Source organism: Panicum hallii, chromosome 8 (genome assembly GCF_002211085.1).
Source record: "Panicum hallii strain FIL2 chromosome 8, PHallii_v3.1, whole genome shotgun sequence".
NCBI lineage: Eukaryota > Viridiplantae > Streptophyta > Magnoliopsida > Poales > Poaceae > Panicum > Panicum hallii.
In genome coordinates this window covers 3,403,570-3,427,775 of record NC_038049.1, presented here as the reverse complement: position 1 = coordinate 3,427,775, position 24,206 = coordinate 3,403,570, and the positions used below count along the sequence as shown (strand labels likewise).

The 24,206-nt window shown below is 47.1% G+C and overlaps 3 protein-coding genes across 4 annotated transcripts; all 3 read left to right on the top strand.

Moving 5' to 3' along the window:
• The first annotated feature begins 3,781 nt into the window (after positions 1-3,781).
• Positions 3,782-8,075, top strand: LOC112902154 (probable LRR receptor-like serine/threonine-protein kinase At3g47570). Its single transcript, XM_025971082.1, has 3 exons — positions 3,782-3,919; positions 4,484-7,204; positions 7,302-8,075. The coding sequence occupies exons 1-3, from the start codon at positions 3,856-3,858 to the stop codon at positions 7,667-7,669; spliced, it is 3,153 nt and encodes a 1,050-aa protein (XP_025826867.1). The 5' UTR covers positions 3,782-3,855; the 3' UTR covers positions 7,670-8,075.
• Positions 8,076-11,698: 3,623 nt separating this feature from the next.
• On the top strand, positions 11,699-12,983 carry LOC112902611 (glutathione S-transferase T3-like). The gene is made up of 3 exons (XM_025971730.1): positions 11,699-11,812; positions 11,898-12,227; positions 12,309-12,983. The coding sequence occupies exons 1-3, from the start codon at positions 11,699-11,701 to the stop codon at positions 12,981-12,983; spliced, it is 1,119 nt and encodes a 372-aa protein (XP_025827515.1).
• Positions 12,984-17,380: 4,397 nt separating this feature from the next.
• On the top strand, positions 17,381-23,297 carry LOC112902402 (FHA domain-containing protein PS1). 2 transcript variants are annotated; one of them, XM_025971468.1, is made up of 7 exons: positions 17,381-17,724; positions 18,117-18,316; positions 18,425-18,487; positions 18,923-20,722; positions 20,817-20,967; positions 22,053-22,462; positions 22,555-23,297. In XM_025971468.1, exons 1-7 carry the CDS (start codon positions 17,436-17,438, stop codon positions 22,855-22,857), a joined length of 3,216 nt encoding a protein of 1,071 aa, XP_025827253.1. In that variant the 5' UTR covers positions 17,381-17,435; the 3' UTR covers positions 22,858-23,297. The 2 variants fall into 2 exon arrangements, with proteins under 2 accessions (XP_025827253.1, XP_025827254.1); XM_025971469.1 differs by lacking the exon at positions 17,381-17,724 and having other exon boundaries at positions 18,108-18,316; positions 18,433-18,487.
• Positions 23,298-24,206: the final 909 nt, after the last annotated feature.

Below are 24,206 nucleotides of genomic sequence, written 5' to 3'. Positions count from 1 at the left end.
CTTGCTCTAATCCAAATTGCCTAGAAATTAGTAGAAAACAATTCAGATCAAGTGAGCACATCACAATTCAAAGGATTCAGAGATTCTTTTTGAGTATATCACTTCGATTATTCAGATTAATGAGTGAGAAAACTAATAGAGCAGATGTCCGGTAGTGGTAGGACTAATAAGGGCGCTGGGAAGCAGTATCTCATCATATAAATTTCTTGATTTCTTTTTCTTACTTTGCAGAACCAATTTTTGCATTGCCATGACATAAGAAAAGATTGATTCAGTAGACAGGTGTTGCAATTGTGATACTATTGTTATATTACATGGTTAGACACTGTACGAATCGATTGTGAATATTTTGGACAAAAAGCTGATGAACATGCATGAGGCAAAGCAGATAAAGTGAATTCATAAAAAGGAGAGGGGGGAGAATTTTTTACTGTTCAATTTTCACCGCCGGCCCATGGCTCACCGATTTGATTTTCACCGCCGGTCCTAGCCACGGGCCGGCGGTGAAAACCATTTTCACCGCCGGTTCCATGATCATCTATTTTGAAATCGGTGATGAAATATTTTCACCACCGGTTTTAATAAAACCGCGGTGAAAATAGCGGTGGTAAAAGTAGTTTTTTAGTAGTGTTTGTTCGAACCAGATGTTGATGAGGGAAGCGGACGCATACGGACAACTAATGTTTTTGCAGTAGGGCTCAACTCTGTCATATTTGAACTGCGATAGATTTGGAGAATTAGATTCAATATATCAGGACTGAAATAATAATTCACAGTTTACTAGTTGATGGATGGTTATTAGGATATATATGCTAAATTGTGTGTTTGTGTTTCGTATCTTAATTCAGTTTTATTCACTTATATTGCTCACGTGATTATACATTTTAGAATTTTTTATTGGGAAACGTGTACATATGGCGACATATTTTATCTCTGCCGTTGATTTCTCTCAATCCAACTGTTAATTTACCTCACCTACTCATAACTTCTTATCTACCAATGATTCTTTTTTACCTACTCATGATTCTTCTCACCCTTGATTCAAAAATGAATCTAGGGTTGCTCATGTGATCATAGGTACACGCATCCATATTTCCCTTTTCATCGGGAAATGAGCTATGCGGGAAATGAGCTATGGGCTAAATGTGCATGTGGGCTGAAACTTATATGGAGAGCCCATATGTACGAGAATATCAACTAGATTTTTTATAGTAAAACACGGTAAACGTGAATACAATAGGAAAACTCCTTGTCTGATTTGATCCTATTTTTTCTTTCTACCCACCCCTTTCTCATCCCTATATATGTGTTTTCCCCCCAAACCATAGTTAATTTTAGCTTTTCTAGATATATATATAATCTTTCACTATGTATTTATGCTACACAGTGAATATCTAAAGGTGCGTAGCAAAAGCTATAAATCAAAAAATTTAAAATAATCTATAATTTGAAATAGAAGGATAGTATATATAATTCTCCACCCACATAAAACTTGTTATACGACTACACGAAGCATACTGCAAGCCGGCAATACACAAAGAGCCGATGGATCAAGCTTCGCTAGCCCTATCTCCATCACCAACCAATCCTTCCTCGAATTCAGCGGCATCTAAGAAAAGATCTGAACCGGCGGCCCTTGTCGTGGTCGTGGCCAAGAATTCTATACGCCTTTAGCATATCATCACGGTCCAACCCGTAGCTAGGTATCTCCTCAAGTGCCTCAAAGATCTCTGACGCTTGCACAGCCTCAATCATCTCTGCAGGCGATTTGCAAGAGTTTTGCAGCACCGAATTGGTCGCACCTTCTTCTTCCCTTGGCTGCTCATCAACGACGACCACCGGCTGCCTCTCAATGTCCACCTGCCTTTGGCACATCGAAGCACGATCTCTACAAGAGTTGAAGTAGTAGGACACATTGCTGGGAATTAAGGTATCCTTTGGCGTGTCCCAAGTCTCTCCATGGTAGCGTCAGACCGACTCTATCGTCTTCCTCCATGCTCACAGGAGGAAGCAGACGAGGTAGGGTTCGTCCATGCTCACGACGGGGCGGTCGAGGGGGATGCGCGGGAGGCCCTCGTAGGCGTCGAGCGCCCAGAGCTCCGTGGCGTCTACCGTGCCGTCCTTCACCCACTCCATGGCGCCCATCCTCAGAGTCCAGGTGCTGATGACGTAGGCGTCGTGCGAGCGCTGGCACCGGGTGGGGCCCTCGCTGCCGCAGCAGCGGCGGCGGAAGACGTTGACGAACTTCAGCGTGCCGCCGCCGGCGGCGGTGACGACGCAGACGTTCCGGTTCGTTTCCGGCTTGAGGCAGGGATCCGTGGGGAGCGGCAGGTACTGCAGCCTGCTGGGGCTCTAAGATTTGTCAATCCAATCTCTTGGAGGTCTTGGGGGTAGGGTATGCATGCATGCGGATGATGTCCGCGTAGGTGAGCATCAAAATGGAGAAACCATGTAGACCCCAGGAGGCCTCCGTTGTAGGGTTTTTTGTTCCGCCTTTGGGGTAATAAGAATTAACTAGTAAATATGTGATGGGTAATAATAATTATACCTCTCCAGCCATGCCGCTTGAGCGTTGGTCAGGCTACAGTTCCCATCAAGTCACTGGGTCGTCGTCGTTCCCATTGGCCGATCAGCTACGCAAGCTATACAGAGCTTGGGAGAGCACAGCGTGACCCGGTCGAAGTAAACGTCACGGCAGGGCAGGGCACAGGAAAGCATGAGGTGACACGTCTACGAATTCAAGGTTCTGGAATTAGAATACGCAAACAGGCACACATGTCAACAAATCCTGTTCTCAACAGCTCCAAATTATTAGTTTCCTATTTGGAGATTGTAAGAATCACCTGAATGCCGAAATTTCGAATGATGCAAATCTACAATATCAAATATTTAAATTTTCAAAACCATCTGTAAATGATTTTTCGTGTGTGTGGAGCTCAAGAACAGCAGAACTAGCACGGAGAGTTTTCATCCTGGCAGATGAAGGACCTACAGTTCTTTAATGCATTATCATCATCTACTGCTCAAACTAATTAAGCTGCCTTTTTGCAACGAAAGAAAACCAAAGGAATAATCCTATAATACTACTCCCTCTATTTCAAATTCATAGAATGGCTGTGCTCTAATTGTTATGTGCATGTCTCTGAATTTTGAGAATGATTAAGCTTTAGGGCTTTCTATACTGAAGATGGTCCATTTCAGAAAATAGTTCTAGAAATCAGTCAGCTCGTCAGCGTAGGCTATGGGTGCCGGGCGGAGCGTCAAGCACGTCTGGTTGGTAAGCCACTGCAAAGTCCTCAGTACTGGTCATCTGGGCATGTGGTCGACATCGTAACAGCTACGTACGTCCTTGGCTAGCTTGACCCGAAGTCATCCGGGGACAGATGACAGAACTACTGAAAATGACAGATGACGACAGGGCTTTTGACTTATTTGCTGAAGATCAACATATCCATTATTCATCCAAAAGTGTACTTTAAAGTTTTGGAAAAAAAAAATCAAAACTTGGCATGTCCATTGTTCACATGTCTTTCATTGATGTAATGTTTCATAAAAGTTAAGGTCCAAACTCGTTCTAGCTCAGTTTAAGAAAATAAATAAATGGATGTGCCAAGTTTTAATTTTTTTAAAAAAAAAGACTTCCAAATAATAAGTTTTGGGGTGAATGCCCATCGTTTTCGATATTATTTGTTCTACTTCCACAGGATGCACACCCGTGATGCCGATGTCTCTAGTGGCTTGACCCCAAGTCATCTAGGAGCCATGGGTGATTCAGTAGTAACATGCGGCTGCTTTTGACTTGTTTGCTGAAGGAGCTAGAGCGGCATTGGCTCAGCAAATGGTACAAATAGAGGAATGGTGCTTCCTGGCTACCTCAGTGATCTCTTCGAGCACCCCCATTCGACTACTTCCACCAAAGGTAAGCACACCATCCCTCTTGTTAAGTCTCTTGGTTGTGTCTCATTCGAGTTATTGTGTTAACAATAATTAACAGTATAATCAGATTATGTTCACAAGCAAGGTAAAAATGCACGTTGCGTGCTGCTGATGACAGAATTATAATTTGTCCGCAGGTGAACATATTGCTATGAATTTCTTGTTCTAACTAGTTCATACCGGAAACGGCACAATATAGAAGGGTGAACATAAAGGGAAATGAGTTGTGGATTTTTTTTCTCAAATATATACTCCTTTCGCTCTAAATTATTGGTCAATATATCTTTGTCATAAATCAAACATATCTAAATTTGACTAAGTTTAAAGAAAAAAGTACCAACATCTACATCATCAAATTAGTTTATTAATTAAATGTACCATGAAGTATGTATTAATAGTGCATTTATTTGGTATTCTGAAAATCCATATATTTTTTTTGTAGCATGGTCAAAGTTAGAGAGGTTTAACTTAAGACAAACCTAAAGTGAATAATGATTTGGAGTACCCTTCTATAAAATTATTATCTGAAATTTCTCTTTTTTTTCAGTCTATGGGCATAATCATGGTCTAAACTCAACCAAGCTAGAAAAAGTGGCGATGAAGCTTACTGCAATGGGACAGTTCTTCTTGATACTAATAGCGAGCTGTACACGTGCTGTCATCTGCTCTTCCAATGGAAACTACACAGATAGGCTCTCACTACTGGAGTTCAAGAGGACGATAAGTCTTGATCCACATCAAGCTTTGATGTCCTGGAATGTTAGCACCCATTTCTGCAGTTGGGAAGGTGTCCGGTGTTCTGTCAAGAACCCAAGTCGTGTCAGTTCTCTTAATCTTACAAACCGAGGTCTAGTAGGGAAAATATCCCCTTCACTAGGAAACCTAACATTCCTAAGAATCCTGGTTCTATCGACTAATTCGTTCAGTGGAGAGATCCCCATGTCCCTTGGTCTCCTGCATCGCCTCCAAATCCTCAGCTTGCAAAACAACACGCTACAAGGAAGGATACCCGCTCTTGCAAACTGTTCAAAACTAACAGAGCTATTGCTGGGAAACAACAAACTTACCGGACAGATACCGGTAGATTTGCCTCAGCGCCTTGAAAATCTTGATCTTACCTCAAATAACCTTACTGGAACCATCCCTGTTTCTGTTGCCAATATCACAATGTTACAGATGTTTAGCTGTGCGATGAATAACATCGAGGGGAACATCCCAAATGAGTTTGCAAACCTGCTGGGGCTGCAGGTCCTTCGCGTGAGTATCAATAAGATGTCAGGCCAATTTCCACAGCCCATTCTGAATCTTTCTAAACTAGTTGAACTTTCAATTTCAACAAACCATTTTTCCGGAGTTGTACCATCCAGTATAGGTAACTCTCTACCTGATCTTCAGGGGATCATCTTAGCTGACAACTTCTTTCATGGTCATGTCCCACCTTCATTAACAAATGCTTCCAAATTGCACAGTATTGACATATCAAGTAATCAGTTCACAGGGGTAGTGCCTAGTTCATTTGGAAAACTTTCTAAACTGTCATGGCTAAATCTTCAGTTCAATAAACTCAAAGCAACTAGTAAACAAGACTGGAAGTTTATGGACAGCTTAGCCAATTGCACTGAGCTAAGTGAGTTCTCGGTAGCAAACAATTATCTAGCGGGCCAAGTGCCGAATTCTGTAGGTAACCTTTCCAGTCAGCTCCAGGGTATATACTTAGGAGGAAACCAACTGTCAGGGGATTTTCCTTCTGGTATAGCAAACCTTCGTAACCTAGTCATTGTAAGTCTGCCTGATAATAATTTTACGGGTGTGCTTCCAGAATGGCTTGGGGCCCTCAACAGTCTGCAAGTAGTACAGTTAAGCGACAATTTCTTTAAAGGGATCATTCCATCATCCTTCTCAAATCTATCTCAATTGATGTCGCTTGATCTAGAGTGGAATCAGTTAAATGGACCTATACCCTCAAGCCTGGGAAACCTCCAGATGCTTCAGGCATTGCTCATTTCCTCCAACAATCTTCATGGCACTATACCAAAAGATATCTTCACAATTCCAACAATAGTGAGAATCAGCTTATCCTTTAACAGCCTACATGCACAACTTCATGCCGACATTGGGAATGCCAAACAACTCACATATTTACAAATCTCATCAAACAATCTATCTGGAGAGATTCCCAGCACATTGGGTAATTGCGAAAGTTTGGAAGTTATCGAGCTGGGCCATAATCTTTTCAGCGGAAGCATCCCCACCTTGCTTGGCAATATTAGTAACCTACAAATTCTCAACCTGTCGCGCAATAACCTGACTGGATCAATACCGGTCGCTCTTAGTGACCTACAGTTACTTGAGCAACTGGATTTGTCATACAACCATCTGAAGGGTGAGGTCCCAACAAAAGGGATCTTCCAGAACGCGACAGCTTTATGGATTAATGGAAATCAGAGGCTTTGTGGCGGGCCACTGGGGTTACACCTACCTCCATGTCCTATCATGCAATCGAATTCAGCTAAGCACAAGCTTTCGGTTATTCGGAAAATAGTTATCCCAGTAGCTATAGTGGTGGTATTTGCAGCAGGCTTTGTTGTTTGGTTGTTCCGGAGGCGAAAACAGAAGACAAAAGCTATCTCTTTACCCTCTCCTGGAAGATTCCCCAGAGTTTCTTACAGAGACCTTGTCAGAGCGACAGAGAGCTTTGCAAGATCCAATCTAATTGGTCAGGGAAGATATGGTTCTGTTTACCTAGGAAAATTGTTTCATGATGGAAAAGCAGTTGCCATCAAAGTTTTCAGTCTAGAGACAAGAGAAGCACAAAAGAGCTTCATCGCAGAATGTAGTGCTTTGAAAAATGTGCGGCATCGCAATCTAGTTCCTATCCTAACTGCATGCTCAAGTATTGATTCCAACGGAAATGATTTCATGGCCTTAGTATATGAGTTCATGCCACGAGGAGACCTGCATAACTTTCTGTACACGACTCAAGACAATGAAGGCTCTTCATGTTTGAATTACATTTCACTAGCTCAAAGGCTAAGCATCATTGTAGATGTATCAGATGCATTGGCGTATCTGCACCATAACCACCAAGGGACCATTGTCCATTGTGATCTGAAGCCTAGAAACATCCTTTTGGATGATGATATGGTAGCACATGTTGGAGACTTTGGGCTAGCAAGGCTCAAATTTGATACAACATCACCATCTCTTGCTGACTCAACTTCCACTTCTTCACTCGCAATCAAGGGAACCATTGGATACATTGCTCCAGGTACTCTCCCTGTTCACTTTGTGTTTACAAACTGAATACTACAAATTTTATGTTTACTATAATTAACTAAATTAACTTCCCTACATGCGATCTATAGAATACGCTGCGGGTGGTCAGGTTTCCACTGCGGCGGATGTATACAGCTTCGGAGTTGTTCTCCTTGAGATATTCATCCGAAGGAGCCCGACAGATGACATGTTCAATGATGGGATGACCATTGCAAAGTTAACAGAGATCAACTTCCCTGATAATTTGTTGCAGATTGTTGACCCACAGCTGCTTCAGGAGCTAGAGCAGAGAGAGGACATTACAATGACCATCAGGGATAGTGGGGCACAGACTCTGCAGTCAGTGCTGAGCATTGGGCTCTGCTGCACCAAGACGTCACCCAACGAGCGCATCAGCATGCAGGAGGCGGCTGCCAAGCTGCACGGGATCAGGGATGCATATCTTAGAGGAAACTGAAGGACCAGCTCAGTAATTTATATGTTCTGAAATCTGAATGAATAACTTGCAGAATATTTTTTTCACGTGTCATGTGTTTAGTTTTTCTTGTTCAGGTGTTCTTAAAAATCTGTATTATGCTTCAGAAATTGTGCTACTGCTACTTGCCCAACAGGATTTTGTTTCTCAGATTCCATTCCCAATAGGATTTTTTTTTTTTGCTCAGATTTGGAAGGCCAAAAGATATGGCCTTGCTCAACTGTAAAAAGATACAGACTTGCTCAATTGCTCAATATTGCAGAGTAAACCAGAGCATTGATGAGTAATGCAATTATGATTGAAAACAGGCCATTGTGGCGTTATTTGGTACTAGTAACACTAAACAAGGCAAAGATGATGCCTGGGAGAACAAAAGATTCAAGCAAGTTCAGGCGCAGCAAGATTACCAAAAGAGATTTTCCTTCTTTATAGATCGGAGCTGGGAGATTGGGAGGATCCAGGCGATCTTCACGACTCTGCTTTCGTGATCCATGCTGGCCTGTCTGGCTGCTTCTTCCTGATCGGCCGTCGTGAAGGTCAGCAGGCTCACCGTCCACGATTGGGGGAGACGGAGGCAAGCGACGCCCAGGACGCAGCAGCGCTAGCTCCGGCGAGCGGCGGAGGCTGATGTGTCATCCATACCGAACCGACGGACGCGGCAACCATCTGGTCGATCGCGTCTGGACTCCTTCCTCGGCGGAGCACGGCGAACTGGCGCAGCACCACCTGGATTAGAATTTAGAGCAGAACAGAGCATGGAGCTCGAGGCCGCAGCCAAGGGCCGAACGCCGGCCGAAGCCTCCCGTGCCGAATCGCCGATGAGCCGGCCGAAGCCGTCGTCAGGCGCGCGAAGCCACGTGGCTGCGCGCGAGGATGACCGGCACCAGCGAGTCAGGCGCCGCGGGCGGACTCGCCAAAGGCAAGGAGCGGATCGGTCCATCTCTCGGAGGCGAACGCGGACGCACGAAGCGGAGTTCGCTGGCAGCGGGGCGGCTCCGCCGAAGGCAATGTCGCCGGCGCTAAATATTTGCATAATGCCCCTCTAAATATTTACAAATAGACCCCGTAAATTTATAAATAGAACCCCAATTTGCAGGGACGTAAATAGTACGGATATCACTGACGGACCGATCGAGATGGGTCGAACAGTTGGGTCGAACAGTGATTCGGATACCATTTCGGATATTCGAGCATTTTTTTAATATAAGATACGAATTCGGATACTTCATTCAGATATCGGATTCGGATATGAGAAGGGCAATATTCGCCGGATATCAGATATCCGGTCGGATAATCCGGATAACCAAATCGGATACTAGATTCGGATAGTTGTATTGTATTAAATATATACATTAATAAAAATCTATTTTAATCTCTAAAAATTTATAACTAATTTATTTCAAATTAAAAAATATAAAATTAGCACCAAATTTTTTCTTAAAATATAATCTATCTAATGGTATTGTACTGGAGTTGAATCTTATTTATTCTTAGTCTATGTTTGAGAACTAAGCTCGAACTCTAGTGATAATTAGACTTATTCCATTTTAATAAAAGCTTAATATTGTATAATAATTCAAATTCTAGAGTAATTTGATTGCTCCTACATATTTATGCATTTAATAATTTAGAATATCAATATTATGTAACTTAGTGCCCAAAATGGTATGTCATCTATATTTAATTTGGTTAATCAAGCATGAATCTAGCCTACTAGAACAAATGAATGGATTCGAGTGCTTGTCAAATATCATCAATGTAATAAGTTATAATGTCGTTAATTAAGTATCTCCAGTCTAAGCTATGTAGCAAGTTAGAATGTCATATAATTGAATCTCTTTCATCTATGTCATAAGTTAGAAATATCATGTAATTATTTGTTAGTTTGCTTCATTAAGCATAATTTTAGTTAAAATTTCGACTCGTAGGGTGTTCGAACATTACAACACGTGTGATATGAATAAATGTTGTTTTTACTCGATATCCGAAGAAATATCCGTGTTCGATGTTATCCACATACGGTTCACTCTGTATTCTGTACAAATCTATTTGTATTCGTAACCGAAGCAATCCGCATTCGTATTTGTATCCGAGTCTGTCCGTGTTCGAATTCGAATGCGATAGAAAATATGAAAATAAATACAATACCAATAATATCCGTGTGTATTTGATCTGTTTACATCCCTACAGATTTGGATCGCGATTAATAGACGCGATCCGAATATTTGCATCCCGCTCCCTGCACTTTACAATATGGCCCTAAATCGGATCGCGATTACTAATTGTGATTCAATTTTTTCATTTAACCCCCTGGTGATTTTCAAACACCCCCCCTGGTCGTGTTCGCTCTGCCTCCGCCCGTCCGCCGCCGTCCTCCACATCGGAATCGCGAAGCCTCGCCTCGGCCACAAGTCTCCGGCTCAATTCCCAGAACCATCCCTCACCAATCTCACCACCCGCGGCAAGCCCGGAGCGAGCCGCCTCGGGCCCTCGGCCCTGACGGGCATGGCGGCTGCTTGGATTACGGGAACGCGGCGGAGACGAAGGCGGGCGTGCGTGGTCCCGGCGCCGGCGAGCCTTGCACGTGGCTCCACGGCGCGCGCGAGCTGGCGCTGGAGTGCTGCGCGCCTGTGAACAGCCGGGCAACGGCGGGAGCAGCCGCACGTACGGACTCCGTGTCCGCGACGGTGGCGGCGTCTAGGTAGCTCCTGATTGGTGCACGTGCGCTAACGGAAGAGTGTTCTCCATGCTCAGACTTGGTGAAGAACTGCACAAATGCCGTCTGGCGAGGCGATTCAGTGCGCTGCTGAACGCCAGACTGAACTCCGTTCTCGCTCCTTGCGTGCAGACGTGCTGTCCGTGGCCGTGGCCGGTGCGATGCGTGTCGGTGCCGTCACGGGAGAAGGGGACCCCGACGAAGGGGCAACTCTCGTTGACTCTCAGAGCGCCGCAGAGCTCCGGCGAGCAGTGGAGGCGGGCTCCTGTTCGCGACGAACAGGGTGGACGGGGGCGGAGGCGGACCAGGGGAGGACGGTATTTGAGACACCGTCCACCCCCGGGGTCCCTAACAGCCGTTGGATCTAACTCTGGGCGATCGCGTCCGGACTCCTCGCAGCTTAAAGTCGTGGAAGCTGAAGCGCGCGGCGCGCCCGTGCAGTGTCTCGTCGCCGTATTTAGACTGACTCCAACAGGTGATCTATTTGATCCTTTAGACCTAAAATGGGCCGAGAAACAAGTTTGTAGGCCTCCAACAGCTGACCGAAACACGCGATCCAAAAATAGAGCAGCTCCCGGCGCGACCCAGAAATAGATCGCCTTCGGCCGCGACCCAGTACCAACGGCCCACCCTCGGAATAGAGAGAGAAAGTGGATCGAGCGGCACCAACACCGACGGGTGAGCTCTGGCGGCGACGACCGCCCCTATCCTGCGTTTGCGTCGGCGGCGAGGTACCTCCAGATTTGATTCCTCTTTCCTGATTCGATCCCCTCGTCTTGTCTGAGTTGACCTGGTGATGAGGAGAGATTCACGGGTAGGGGCGGACTCAGGGCCGTAGTCGCCGGGCGGCCAGGCTGGTGCCCCGGCGCTCCGCCCCCAGCTAGCTCACTTGCCTCTCAACTACTTCGGTTCTCCGATGTCTCTACAGACCGGCACCGCTTCTGCAGATTAACTCTAGTCCCGGCGAGCCCCCAACCAATCCTGCAGCAGCAGGCAGTGGGCAGTGACCACCGCGGATGGCCACCGCCCGGCCAGGCTGCAGCGTGCGTGTGCCAAGTTTGTTCTGAACTTTAGGCTATGCCAGCGACAAAGCATGAGTGACAAAAACTACGGATTACTTTTATTGGTTTGCATGACTAATGACTTCTTGTTTAAATTGCAAAATTGTTACGTTTATGCAGTTTAAATGGCTTCTTGTTTACTTGCATCCTTTAGTGAGCTAATGATACGGTCTATGCAGTTTAGGCTGGATTTTTTTTGTTTGTTTGATTCAAAGTTTATTTGCTATGATTAGAATGGAGTATGGTCAGTCAGGAGAGGAGGATTTACAAGAATTGTTTCACCACAATGATGGAGCCTCCTCACATGGTGTTCCAATGGATGATGTAGATATTGCTACTGCTGCACAGGTAGGATTGTGAGGCTATTTGTTAGTTAATCTTCTTGTCCTGATCTTGCATTTGCTAGAAATTACTAGTGCTCTTGCCTATGCAGTGCAACAACATGCAAAAAGGGAAGAAACGAGTTGTGCAGAAAAATGTTGCTCGGAGGGGGTTTGCATTCACAAAGGAAGAGGACGTCGTTCTTTGTTCGGCCTACCTGAACATAAGTAAGGATGCTATTGTAGGTGTTAATCAAAACATGGGTGCCTACTGGAAGAGAATATATGATTATTATTCTGAGCAAAAACCAAATGGCTCAATAAGAAGTCAGATTGGTTTACAAAAAAGATGGGGTGCCATACAGAAGGTTGTTTCTACATTTTCTGCATGCAAAAGTAAAGTGGATAGGAGAAACGAAAGTGGAAAGAATGAATATGATAGGGTAAGTACTTTGTTGATTTCTACAAAACTGTTTGTTGTTTGGGTATACGATCTAAAAAAATGTACCATTTTTAAATTTCAGATTGAGGATGCTGTGAAGATGTATGAGCAAAAGGAACCATTTCAGTTTATGCATTGTTGGAAGATTCTTCGCTATGAGGCAAAATGGAACGATAAACTGCTGGAAGTGAACAGCACGCGAAATGTTCGTAAAGAACCTGCAGCATCCGAGCCAGTAGTTACACAAGGTGCAAATGATCCAGTAGGTGATCAAGGTGCAAATGATCCACTGGGTCAACAAGGTGCAAGTGATCCACTAGAGAGACCGGAGGGTCGTGATAGTGCAAAAAGAAGAAGGGCCAAGGAAGAATCTGCATCCTCAAATGCAGCTGTTGAAGTGTTGCAGCAGATTCATCAAAAGAATGAACTGACCGAAGTGAAGCAAGATGCCCAAATGCAAGAGATTTTAAGCTTGAAGGGGGACAAAATGAAGCTTACACAACAAATGTTTGATCTGCACAAGCATGACATTGAAGTCAGGAACAAGTACAAGGAGGAGCAGCTCAATCTTACTAAACAGGACATAGAAGTCCGGGCGAAACAAAGTGAGGCACAACTCCTCACTGCAGAGCTTGGAATTATGGGAGCTGATTTAGATAAACTTTCTCCTCAAGTGAGGTCCTACTATATCACCATGCAGCAGGAAATTATGAAACGTAGAGGCATTGGAACCTCTCAGAACTCCGATGGAGCATAGAACCTCTTGTACTGTGTGAATGTGTCACACCTATATGACTGATAGAATAAGAATTTAAATTTGTATCTGTATTCCTTTCAGAACAGAAATTTGTACGTGTGTTTCTTCGAGAACATGAATGTGTGCGCCTATTTATTTGAGAACATGAGTTTGCAATTACAAAAATTCTGTCATGATCAAACCAGCTAGAATTCAGACCAATACATTGAGTTTGCAATTACAAAAATTCTGCCATGATCAGAGCAGCTAGAATTCAGATGGCATGTTGCCATATTTTTATTTTTTGCAATTGCAGAAAATCTGCCATGATCAGACCAGCTATAATTCAGACCAATACATTGAAATTGCAATTACAAAAATTCTGCCATGATCAGAGCAGTATTTAATCAGACTAAGTATAGATTAATTCAGAACACAACCATATGATGATCTATCACTATTTCAGCTGTAAGTTCAGCCATATTACAAAAGAAGGCCACATATCTCTTACTAAAACTAATTGAGATGTTAGTTCAGATGTACTGACTCTTTGGCAAATGGTCCAGACTTCGACCCATACAATTCCCACATATGTTCAATAAGATCTTTTTTTAGTTGCTGGGCAGTGGATTTCTCTTCGATCAAAGAATAAGCTTCATTGACCTCCTCAATTGTAGGCATTGATCTGCTTGTAGTTATTGGAGGGTTAGCTGCACCTGGCCACTCTGACACGTGCACGCTTGGAAGATCAACTCCACGTTCATCCTCCACCACCATATTGTGTAGGATGACACAGGCCAGCACAATGGTGTTGAGGTCACGCTGACTCCACAAACGAGCAGCATTATGCAAAATCTTCCACTTGGCTACAAGTACTCCAAAAAATCTCTCTATGTCTTTGCGGCATTTTTCCTGCTGTGATGCAAACACCGACTGCTTGTTACTCTTTACACAACTTATGCTTTTCACTAAGGTCGCCCAATCAGGATAAATCCCGTCAGTCAGGTAGTACCCAAGGGTGTAAGTGTTACCATTGACATCAAAGTTAACAGGTGGTGTTTTGCCATTTGCCAAATCATCAAAAATAGGAGAGCGGCGCAGCACATTGATGTCGTTGTGAGATCCTGGAAGACCAAAAAATGCATGCCAACATCGCAAATCCTGTGTTGCCACTGCCTCTAGAATGACTGTAGGCTTTCCCTTATGTCCCTTGTACATCCCACCCAAACTTGTCGGACAGTTTGCCCATTCCCAATGCATGCAGTCCAGACTACCCATCATGCCAGGGAAGCCACGTGCCTTATTTTCTAATAAAATTTTTTTCAACTCAGTTTCTGTAGGAGGCCTAAGATATTTAGGTCCAAACACTTTGATTATTTCTTTAGCAAACTCCTTTACAGTTTTAAGGACGGTGCTTTCTCCCATACGCAAACCTTCATCTAGTGCATCTGCTGGCCCTCCATAAGCCAACATCCGTAAACCCACAGTGCACTTTTGTCTAGTGGAGAATCCCAACACACCAGCTGCATTTCTTTCTTGTCTGAAGAACTTACTTGCAGCTGCCAATTTGTCTTCAATCTCCAAGAAAAGGGATTGCCGCATACGGAACCTGAGCATGGAGTCATTGACAGTTTTAGGGACTGAAATTTTAACTAATGCAGTGTTACAATTGCAGTAGCAATTTACCTTCTGCGGAATTCCTCGGCATTGAATAATGGCCTCTCAATAAAGTAATCATTGTTCAATTGAATGTTACCACCAATACGGTCACGATTTTTTGTCTTGTGGCCAACAACAGAGCCTCCCCAGCGCCGTTTCTTCCTTAATGTTGAAACGACAACAGCACATGCTTCGATTTCATCATAATTAGTAGTAGCGGCAGCAGATCCACACCATGTGCGTTGATAGTAGTTAAAGGCCATGGCTGCATGAAAAATCATATCAAATTGTCACAGAGCAGCAGACAGAGTCATACACAGAGCATGAGGCGCAAGTAGGGCGCTCAGCAACAGCACATAAGGGAAAAAAAGAAAGAAAGAAAAAACAGATAACACGCTTAGGAGCAAACAAGGATAGCTGAACTGATAAGAGAAAAGAAAGGCAACTCGGACGACGCACGGCCCGCTCTGCACCAAAGCACTACTTCACCTTTCAATCTTGCCAAGAGCTAAGTAGTTGATTTTCTGTAGAATTGAAATCTTCTTCTGCAATACTAACAAATAGGATGACTAATTTGATTGATCAATCCTTGTGTCTCATTTACTCAGGTAGGGTAGTAAAAATAATGGATCTGTACAGATAATGGAGTTGAGAGCAGAAACAGCATGCCATGTGTTCTCTCAAACACTAACCTACTCCTAATTTGGTTGTTTTTTGGCTGTGCGTGCCCTCAAAAAGACCCAAGTCCAGAGAGTTGCTGGACGGAGAGATGAACAACAACATTGCCTTGAAGGAGAGGAGAAAACAAAGGTACCTTCAAGCAGCTGGATGAGTGGGCGACCAGGCTGACAGCGATCGGTGCCGGGCGAGGGGCGAGGAGCGATCGGTGCCGAGCGAGGGGCGAGGAGCGATCGGTGCCGGGCGAGGGGCGACGGGTTCCTCGTTTCTGGGCGGGAGGAGACGGGACAGAATATTGGCTTCCCGCCTCTTGACGCTAAAACAGTTGACGGAGGCCCATTCTCTTCCGTCTGTTGGAGAAGCGAGCTTTTGGGTCTTGTTTCCATGAGCCCGTTATGACCGATTTCGGGTATTGGTCGTGGATTTGAGTCTCCATTGTTGGAGTCAGTCTTACCGGCGCCGGCTGCCTCCTGGCCGACGGGTCAGATCAGGCCGCGCCGACTGCAGAGTGTTGTGCATGTTCAGTCAGACTCCGTATTGTTTCATGCATGCATTGGAGCATTGAAGCATCAGCCATTCCGTTTCTGAATAGGAACCAGACCAGAGGATTGTTTTGCTGGTTCAGGCTTCTTCAGATTGGCCATGGATGAACTAGTAATCGTTTTGGTTGCGGGTTGTGGGCGACGCCTGAGATTGAGGACATAAATCACTGCGAATTTTTAGAACAAAAATAAATCAAAATGAATCACATATCTGTCAGTGGAGGCTGCTGCAGATACATGTTTGGATTGGTTGGACGATGGGGAGGCCGGCCCAACTGCTTCAGACTGCCACGGCCTTTTCTTCAGGTAGACAAACAGCTGGGCCTTTTATATCGGATGAAAAGCTCACTACTACATCTGAGTTTTTGATTTTCTTCTCTTTCTTATTTTTCTTTATCAAATTTTGTGACATCTTGACTACATGTTTTTTTAAGAACATGTGTCTAACCGGAGATACGAGGCGACGAGCAGCACCGGCGAACGAGCAGAAACAGGAATACCTGGAATCGCGGACGCGTTCGCCAGCGCGGCCTGGAACTCCGGCCCTGGCGGCGCGCCGAGCTCGCGGAAGCCCGTCAGTCACGTGCCGAGGCCGGTGCGCCCCGCGGGCCGCGGCTGAGCCACGCGAACGCGTTGGACCCCGAGGCCGCCGCGCCGCCGCCGGCGTCCCGCGACGCGACGGCGGCCGTCCGGTCACGAGCTGCCGGCAGTCCGACCAGGCCTGCCTGGCGCGTCGGGGCCTGGGACGGCGCGAGCGCCGCCTGGTCCGCGGCGGCGACGCCGTCCACGAGCGCGCTCGTCACCGAGAGCGACGACGGGGGTCGAGACTTTGGCCCGTGTGGCAGGGGCACGTGCTCGTGCCCCGCGCGGCGTCGGCGCCGGCTCTGCCGTTGCGGTCTACCGTCGACGGCCGGGATGGAGGGAAGTCAGGACGGCGTCGAGAGAGAGGACGAGGTACACGGCATGCAGGATGTAGCCTTGGTTTTCCGGGACCCATTTCATCTGGGGTTTCGAAATGAAGTGAGATCAGCTCAGGTCCTTTTTTTTTTTTTGAGGGCAGCTCAGCTCAGGTCGATGACATGGCGGCGATCGAGAGCTGCGTGAGAGTGACAGGCAATCTGTGTGTGTGTGTGTGTGTGTGTGTGTGTGTGTGTGTGTGTGTTTTGAGAGGAACCATTTTTTTATGAGGCCGCATCCGCATATCACGAGCCCATCTCGGCCCAGCCAAGGCAGCGGGTTCATCGTTCTCGCTACGCCGTAACGGGCCAAACGCTCACCGACCACGTTGACCGGGCCGTACCCATTTGCCAGCCCACTTGAGGGACGCACGCGGCACACGCGCCGCTTCCGATTTCTAGCCGTTGCGACGCCCGAAGGCCGAAGCTTCCAAATTCCAAACCCGCCGGCCGCGGCTCCCCCCGCTCCAACGTCTCTCCCCCGCCGCCGCTTCTATCCCATCCCCCCCTCGCCGCATTTGAATCCCCTCCCCCTCCCCCCCACCCCCAACTCCCCAGGCTCTCCAACCAGAGATCGCCCGACCCCCCTGTTCCCTCATCAGCACCAGCGCAACACACACAGAGAGCGAGCGAGCGAGATGTCGGCGGCGGAGGCGGACGGGGACGCCCCGATCGCGGCGTTCGCGGTGTCCAAGGCCGGCGTCGTGCTCAAGCACATCTTCCTCAACGCGCCCCCCGCGCTGGATCCGGCGGATCGCGGCGGGGCGGTGGGAGCCGAGGAGGAGGAGGAAGAAGACCCGCCGGTGACGGTGGGGCGGCACCCCGACTGCCACGTGCTCGTCGACCACCCCAGCGTCAGCCGCTTCCACCTCCAGCTCCGGGCCCGGCGCCGCCAGCGCCGGATCACCGTCACCGACCTCCGCTCCGGTGAGACGCCCACACCCGCCGCGGCCACGCTGTGCATTTCTGATTTCCCCCCATCCTCTGCGTGCGTGTCGTGCAATGTGCTCGTGATCGCCGCGCGTGGGCATGGCAGGAGGCCTCGGATTTTTCTGCATCCGTGCGTTGCGTCAGCATCTGCGCGAATCAGATTCGTGTTCGTTCTACAGTAGCTTATGCGATTTGGGGATATTTTACTAGGGTTTTGGCTCCTCATTTCACTTCGGTAATCTCGCTATGCGATCAACGCTACCTTGTTAACTGCGGATCTGTGTTGAGATTTCATTCCCCCATCGGAATTTCCTGCGGAAATCTAGCGTCCTAGTATTCCTGGAAGTTAACACGCCATGTCCCCATTGCTGGGGGTCGATTCGATGCAGTGCACGGGACTTGGGTGTCGGGGCAGCGGGTCCCGCCTCACACGCCGGTGGATCTGGCCGCCGGTGACACGCTGCGGCTCGGGGCCTCCAAGAGGGAGTACAGGCTGCTCTGGCTGTCGCTGCGCGAGGCGCTTGAGATGGAGGATGCGCCGTACATGCCAACGCTGCCTGAGGACAAAGAGGAGCCCCATGCTTATCAGGTAGCAACTAGCAAATTCTCCTTTACGATCGCGGAAAAACCCTTGTTAAATTTCGGCACCAGCTGTTCATTCATTAATTATGGTCTAAATGTTTGATGCAATGCGCAGGACGCCAGCAGCCAGTTGGTGGCTCCTGAGCAGAGGGAGTCAGCAGACATGAAGGCCCATCGGGTCTGTTCCCAGCAAATCAGTATTACTTAGTAGTTAGTAAAGAAAAATATTTGGTGAAATGCTTATTGCTACCTGTAGAGCTGCATTGTTAATTTTATTAATAGCCTGCCACTGCAAGCCAAAAGATGCCCACTGATGCCTTTTCTAGTGTAAATTATGTTGCTACAGATTTCTTTAGCACAAACTGTGCATGAGTTTGACAATATATACCAATTCCACTTGTAAAAATATTATATGGTCAAAACTGCTAATAGCATTGGTTTGAACTTGCATTTCATTTGTTTGTGTCTTAGTTTCTTTAGGTGGAGCTATTTTTTGTTGTGTTTCTTGTCTTTCAACTGTTGAGTTCTATTGCTTCATTTTATTTTCCTTTTGTTACTGATTGTTGGGATCCAGTTTCTGGTATGAACGTTAACTGTCTGATCTAATATACAGGAGACAAGTCAACAAATTATGTTAGAAGAAATTGCTTTTCCAGCCAAAGTGATCCCCTCAGCACCACCATTACCTGACTTTGCTCATTCCTTTTCTGTGGAAGATTCTTCGCTTTCCCAATTTCATGAGAACATTGAGGGAGTGCCAGAGGATAAGTTAGTTGACAAGAATCCAATTTCACAATCTTTTGGCTCTCTGATCATACAGCAAATGCCAGCTGCATTGCCAAAAGCTGGAAGACCAGCCCAGTCAGATCAAGTGTCGAAGAGGTCCAAGTTAAAGTCAGTCAAACCACTTCGTATTGACACTGGCAGGAGCAGTGATACAAGCAATGCTCTGAGCTATAGTGTTCAGAAAGGAGAGCAAAATGAGATTCTTGTATGTTCTCAGAGCTGCGGGACAGAGTGTGCTGCCTGCATAGCTTTATTTGGTATTTCTGAATATGAGAGAGCTGAAGAAATGGAAGAGATGATTGCAGAAGTTAAGGGCCATATGAATCCCCCAGCCAGCATTACCATGGAGGGAAATAAGAAAAAGCCAAACACTGAGAATTATGTCCCACAACATTCAGTTGATGCAAAGTTGCTGAAGAGACATGGCCTGTTTGATTCTGCTCTCCCTTTGCATTTCATAGATGATGCCTTTGCAGAAAAAGAAATTCCACAATGGAATGCTGCTACGGTTAGTACAGAATCCGAGACTGTTCCAGAAAATCTTGTAACACCAGAAATGAAGCATGATGGTTTGGTCCATCTTAACTTGGAGGGAAGTCTCTCAAACAAGGAGAACACGCTGGCAAATAAGATTTCTGAGGATTCTGAGAACTATCAGCTTGACAGCACAAATTGTGGGAATATATTTGACAATTTTGATTCTGAAGAAATTGAAGGAAATGAAGAAATCAGTCCACTGGACAAGGAGAATATCACCCCCAATGTATCAGGTAACATAGTAATGGAGAGGAGCCACATAGGTCTGAAGCCTACCATTTCCCAAGAGTTGATGGATTCCATTTCCCCTCTGAATTTAGATCATGACATTCCAGAAAATGAGAACTCCATACTGAAAGCTGGAAATCAGATGAAATCAAATGAACCTGTCTCCGGGAATCTTAGCCTGCTAACTCCAGTTGATAAAAAACTGCAGAAGTGCCAGACGGAGTGTATGCCCATTTCACATCTGGAATTCAAAGATGACATCTTTCCGGATAGGGAAAACTCAGTGCTGGCTCCTGGAAAGTATGAGGCTATCTCCCCTGTGAAGCAGGAAGATCTGTTCTCAGACAAGGAGAATGTGACTCCTGCTTCTAAGGTAAAGCCCGTTGTTAGGAGAGTTCTTGGGTCAAGGATGGATAATTCAGTGTCAGCAAAGAACACTTCAAATAAGGAGAAAACAAAGTCTGAAAAATTCCATACGGTAGATTATGATGTTTTCTATTCAGATAAGGAGAATTTGACCCCTGTATCTTCAGGGGGCATGAAAGCAAGGAAGTGTCTTCCCAAGAACCTGGTAGTTGATGCAGATCAAGATCAGGAAGCATTCTGCTCTGACAAGGAGAACTTGGCACCACTATCATCTGCCGCTCGGAAAACAAGGGATGTGTCTGAAAACCGTGTGCGACTAGAAAGTGCAATCACAAAGAAAAGGGTTGCTGATAGGATCCCCTTCCAGACTCTTCTGTCAAATTCTCCTTTGAGACCTGCTAGCTCGCTTGATTGTAACTGTGCTGTTGCTAGGCCAGCTGACATCGCTGCTGGTGACTTGGCGATCAAGTTGGAAGATAAACTTAACAAAATTGCAGTAAGTCTTTGCAAAGGTCATATTAGTATTCCCCATTTTATTATCTTTCCTTCTAGTAAGGCAACTGACATGAGCTAATCTTCACGCTGAACAGCATAATAACCAAGAATCAGGTAGGGCTGGACAAGGGATGAAAGCCTGGACAATGGTGGCCAACACCGACAGCCTTCTTGATGATGAATCTGTGAAGTCTATAATGTTGTTAAAAGGCATAAAAGGAACTCATCTGTTCATACCAAGGATCGGTAAGTTCAGAGCAAACATAATATGTTTGAACTGTCATTCTCTTATGTTGTCAACTATCATTCACCAAATCTTTGAAGTTTTAACAACATGACCTTATGATCCTAAAGTATTGTTATATGCTTGCTTGCTTGCTTGCTCAAATCACACCATACTGATGTGCTGTTAGTAAAATGTAAATGTTGTCTGAATACATGATTGATTCTTTTGTATATCATTATGCTGTACACTTTTCTGCTATAGACCCAAATAGTATATCTGCATGGGCTCTATATAATCTGTCACAACATTCATCATATGCTATAATGCTATCAATTGAAGGACTGCTTGCTTCTGTAATTTTATCATTTAAATCTGCCCTGTTAGGCTGTTAACTGATGTTTCGGGCTTGTAGCCTTGAATGCTTGATCTCGCCGGTGACGTTTGCATTGTGTGCCTCTGTTTGCCTGTGCTACTTGTGGTTGCTAACTGAAGTACTAATTGGCTTAGGCCCCGTTTGGATCCTATGCACTAAACTTTAGTCATCTCTTTTAACACTAATCAGATGATTAGATGGACTAAATAAGGACTAATTGCAAAACTAATTGCATAAGTCGCGGCTAATTGTCGAGATGAAACTATTGATGCTAATTAGCCCATAATTAGCACATGTTTACTGTAGCACAATTTTATCAAATCATGGTCTAATTAGGCTTAATGAATTCGTCTCGTGAACTAGTCTCCATTTATGCAATTAGTTCTGTAATTAGCCTACATTTAATACTTCTAATTGGTGTTCAAACATCCGATGTGACGGAACTGAACTTTAGCCATAGGGGCATCCAAACACACCCTTAAACATCCGATCGGACGAAACTGAACTTTAGCTACATAGGGGCATCCAAACACACCCTTAAACATTCGATCTGACGGAACTAAACTTTAGCCATAGGGGATCCAAACACACCCTTAATCCATCTTGATTGTGACGTTTGCGTTGCGTGCCGCTGTTAGCTTGTGCTCAGTGTGCTACTTGTAGTTGCTAACCGCATTACTTGCGCCGTATGCACTGCTTTAAGCACTAAAGTTGTTTCTATTCCCTCCACAGTGATCAGGGAGCTGGATTCCATGAAGCAGAGGGAGGGCCTGTTCAGGCGGTCCACCAAGGCGACCTCCACGCTCCAGTGGATCGAGGAGTGCATGGCGACCGAGAGCTGGTGGATCCACGTCCAGAGCTCGTCCGAGATGCTCCCCGTCGCGCCGACCCCGCCCGCCACCCCTTCGGCGCAGCGTGTCGACGAAGAAATCAAGGTCGGGTCCGGCTCCTTCAACCCGATGGCCTTGTTCTCCCCTAGAGGCTTGTTCTCCCCGAGAGGCTTCGAGCTCGCGGACATCGTGTCCCCGAAACCCGAGGACCGCGTGCTCGACTGCGCGCTCCTGCTGACCAAGCTCAGGGGCGACCACAACATCGTGGTCCTGTCCAACAGCGTGGCGCTCAAGATCAAAGCCATGGCGGAGGTAACACGTTTGCCCATTTGCTGAATGCTGTACAAAAATTACCATTTGTGGCATTCGAATTTAGCTTGTGGTATTCGACTTTTGGTTCGCAGGGCATGGTTTGCGAGGGGGCGAGGGAGTTCCGGGAGTCCCTGATGAACCCGTGCTCGGGGCGGTTCATGTGGGCGGCGAGCGCGCCGCGGGGGCCGGCGTGGTCGCGCCTGGACGCGGCGGCGCTGGCCGAGGACTACTACAACAGCCGCCACCACCACCAGGCGAGGAAGAGGCGGCCCGCGGCCGCAGAGGCCGCCAAGGGCCTGAAGCTGATCCTGCGGCACAACTCCCTGTACGCGCAGGCGACGGACGCGGCCGCCAGGATGACGCCGCCGCCGCCGCGGCCGGTGTCGCTGGCCTGAAGCTGATCCTGCGGCACAACTCCCTGTATGTGAGAAGTGAACCTCGCGCTTGCCGTTGCCGGCTCCATGGGTGGAGCCTCGTGCTTTTCACAGCGTTGTACATACGGAGTTGGTAGTTAATTTTGTACCCTGGGGGGTGGTGAAATTCATTTCGCTAGCAACTGAAGGTGTACCGTGAACGTTCCGTCGTTGGCGGGCGAAGCCGTGGGCGCGCACGCTTGAACGGGTTGGTGAGGCGCTTGCAGGGGCTGCTGGTTGGTTGGTGTCTTGGTGAGGTCTGGGGACGGGAGTAGAAGTAGAAGTAGAAGCACACGCAGAGGCAGAGGATATGGTTTTGCCCGGGGGACAGAAGAATCTTACTGCTGGAGCGTGGAGGAATGTTTCTGCGCGCATATAAAATGGTCTGAGGGCTGGGCAATTATTTTGTCCCCCGAAGCGCCTCTCTTTTTTCCCCCAGATCCGCATGATCGGCACGGCATGCTCGACACGTGTGGCAGGGGGGTAATTAAAAATGAAACGGATGGTACGGAAGAATGGCCGGGCCAGCAGATGCCTGTCTGCCTCGAAGAGAAGCCGCCGGTGCGGTGGGTGGTGGGTCGCTGGCACGCACGAGGTCGAGGAGTGGTGGTGGATTGGGCGAGCAGGAAGCTCCTCCTCAGGGCACTAGAGCCTAGAGGAGAGCAGAGGCCAGGCCGCCCCCGACAACCAGGCCGTGGCCGCGTTGAAGGGGTCAGCAGCTGAATGAGTCGAGCCCCTCAATCCGGGGGCGGCCTCACCTGCGCTCCGGTGGATCCATCCTTGCGCTTGCGCAGCGCCCGGTCGTGCTCTCGGCTCGCCGCAAAGGCCATACCATTTCTGTCCGGGATCCCTTTACTTACTTTCTCTTCCGCTGTTGCGTGTGCGTATGGCTCGTTACGAGGATTCGGAAACTAGCTCTCGCTTCTTGTTAAGGCAGGCTCGTCATCCTCGTTCCTAAATTTTCTTCCGGATATCGCCGATTTAATAGTCGAGGGATAGGTTTGAGCTGGGACGGATAGTCGGCGAGGAACTGCTGCTGCGCCGACGTGCGCCAATAAGGCAGTGCGTTATTTGCTCCGCACCCTCGTCCGTGCCCGCGGCGCGTTCCCGTCCAAGCGCATGGCGGTCGAGAGGGGTTAGCCGCGTAGTGACAACTGGTGCACAGTAACACCGACAGCAGCTGGTGGTACTAGTGTACAGTACACGAAACGCGGTTTTGACTCTTGACTGCGATCTCGCCGGTCAACGGGCGGCTTGACCTGGAAGTTCTCCGGTCTGCTCTCCGCCACGCGCAGCTGCCTGACCGAGCCGTCACGCGCAATAGTCCGTCG

Excerpts from the sequence above, each read along its gene's own strand:
- LOC112902154 (XM_025971082.1), top strand. The coding sequence starts at position 3,856 with ATGGTGCTTCCTGGCTACCTCAGTGATCTCTTCGAGCACCCCCATTCG. Across the intron at positions 3,920-4,483 it reads TTCGACTACTTCCACCAAAG|TCTATGGGCATAATCATGGT; the intron begins GTAAGCACACCA and ends CTTTTTTTTCAG. Across the intron at positions 7,205-7,301 it reads CATTGGATACATTGCTCCAG|AATACGCTGCGGGTGGTCAG; the intron begins GTACTCTCCCTG and ends TGCGATCTATAG.
- LOC112902611 (XM_025971730.1), top strand. The coding sequence starts at position 11,699 with ATGGAGTATGGTCAGTCAGGAGAGGAGGATTTACAAGAATTGTTTCAC. Across the intron at positions 11,813-11,897 it reads ATATTGCTACTGCTGCACAG|TGCAACAACATGCAAAAAGG; the intron begins GTAGGATTGTGA and ends TTGCCTATGCAG. Across the intron at positions 12,228-12,308 it reads GAAAGAATGAATATGATAGG|ATTGAGGATGCTGTGAAGAT; the intron begins GTAAGTACTTTG and ends TTTAAATTTCAG.
- LOC112902402 (XM_025971468.1), top strand. The coding sequence starts at position 17,436 with ATGTCGGCGGCGGAGGCGGACGGGGACGCCCCGATCGCGGCGTTCGCG. Across the intron at positions 18,488-18,922 it reads CAGACATGAAGGCCCATCGG|GAGACAAGTCAACAAATTAT; the intron begins GTCTGTTCCCAG and ends TCTAATATACAG. Across the intron at positions 20,723-20,816 it reads ATAAACTTAACAAAATTGCA|CATAATAACCAAGAATCAGG; the intron begins GTAAGTCTTTGC and ends CACGCTGAACAG.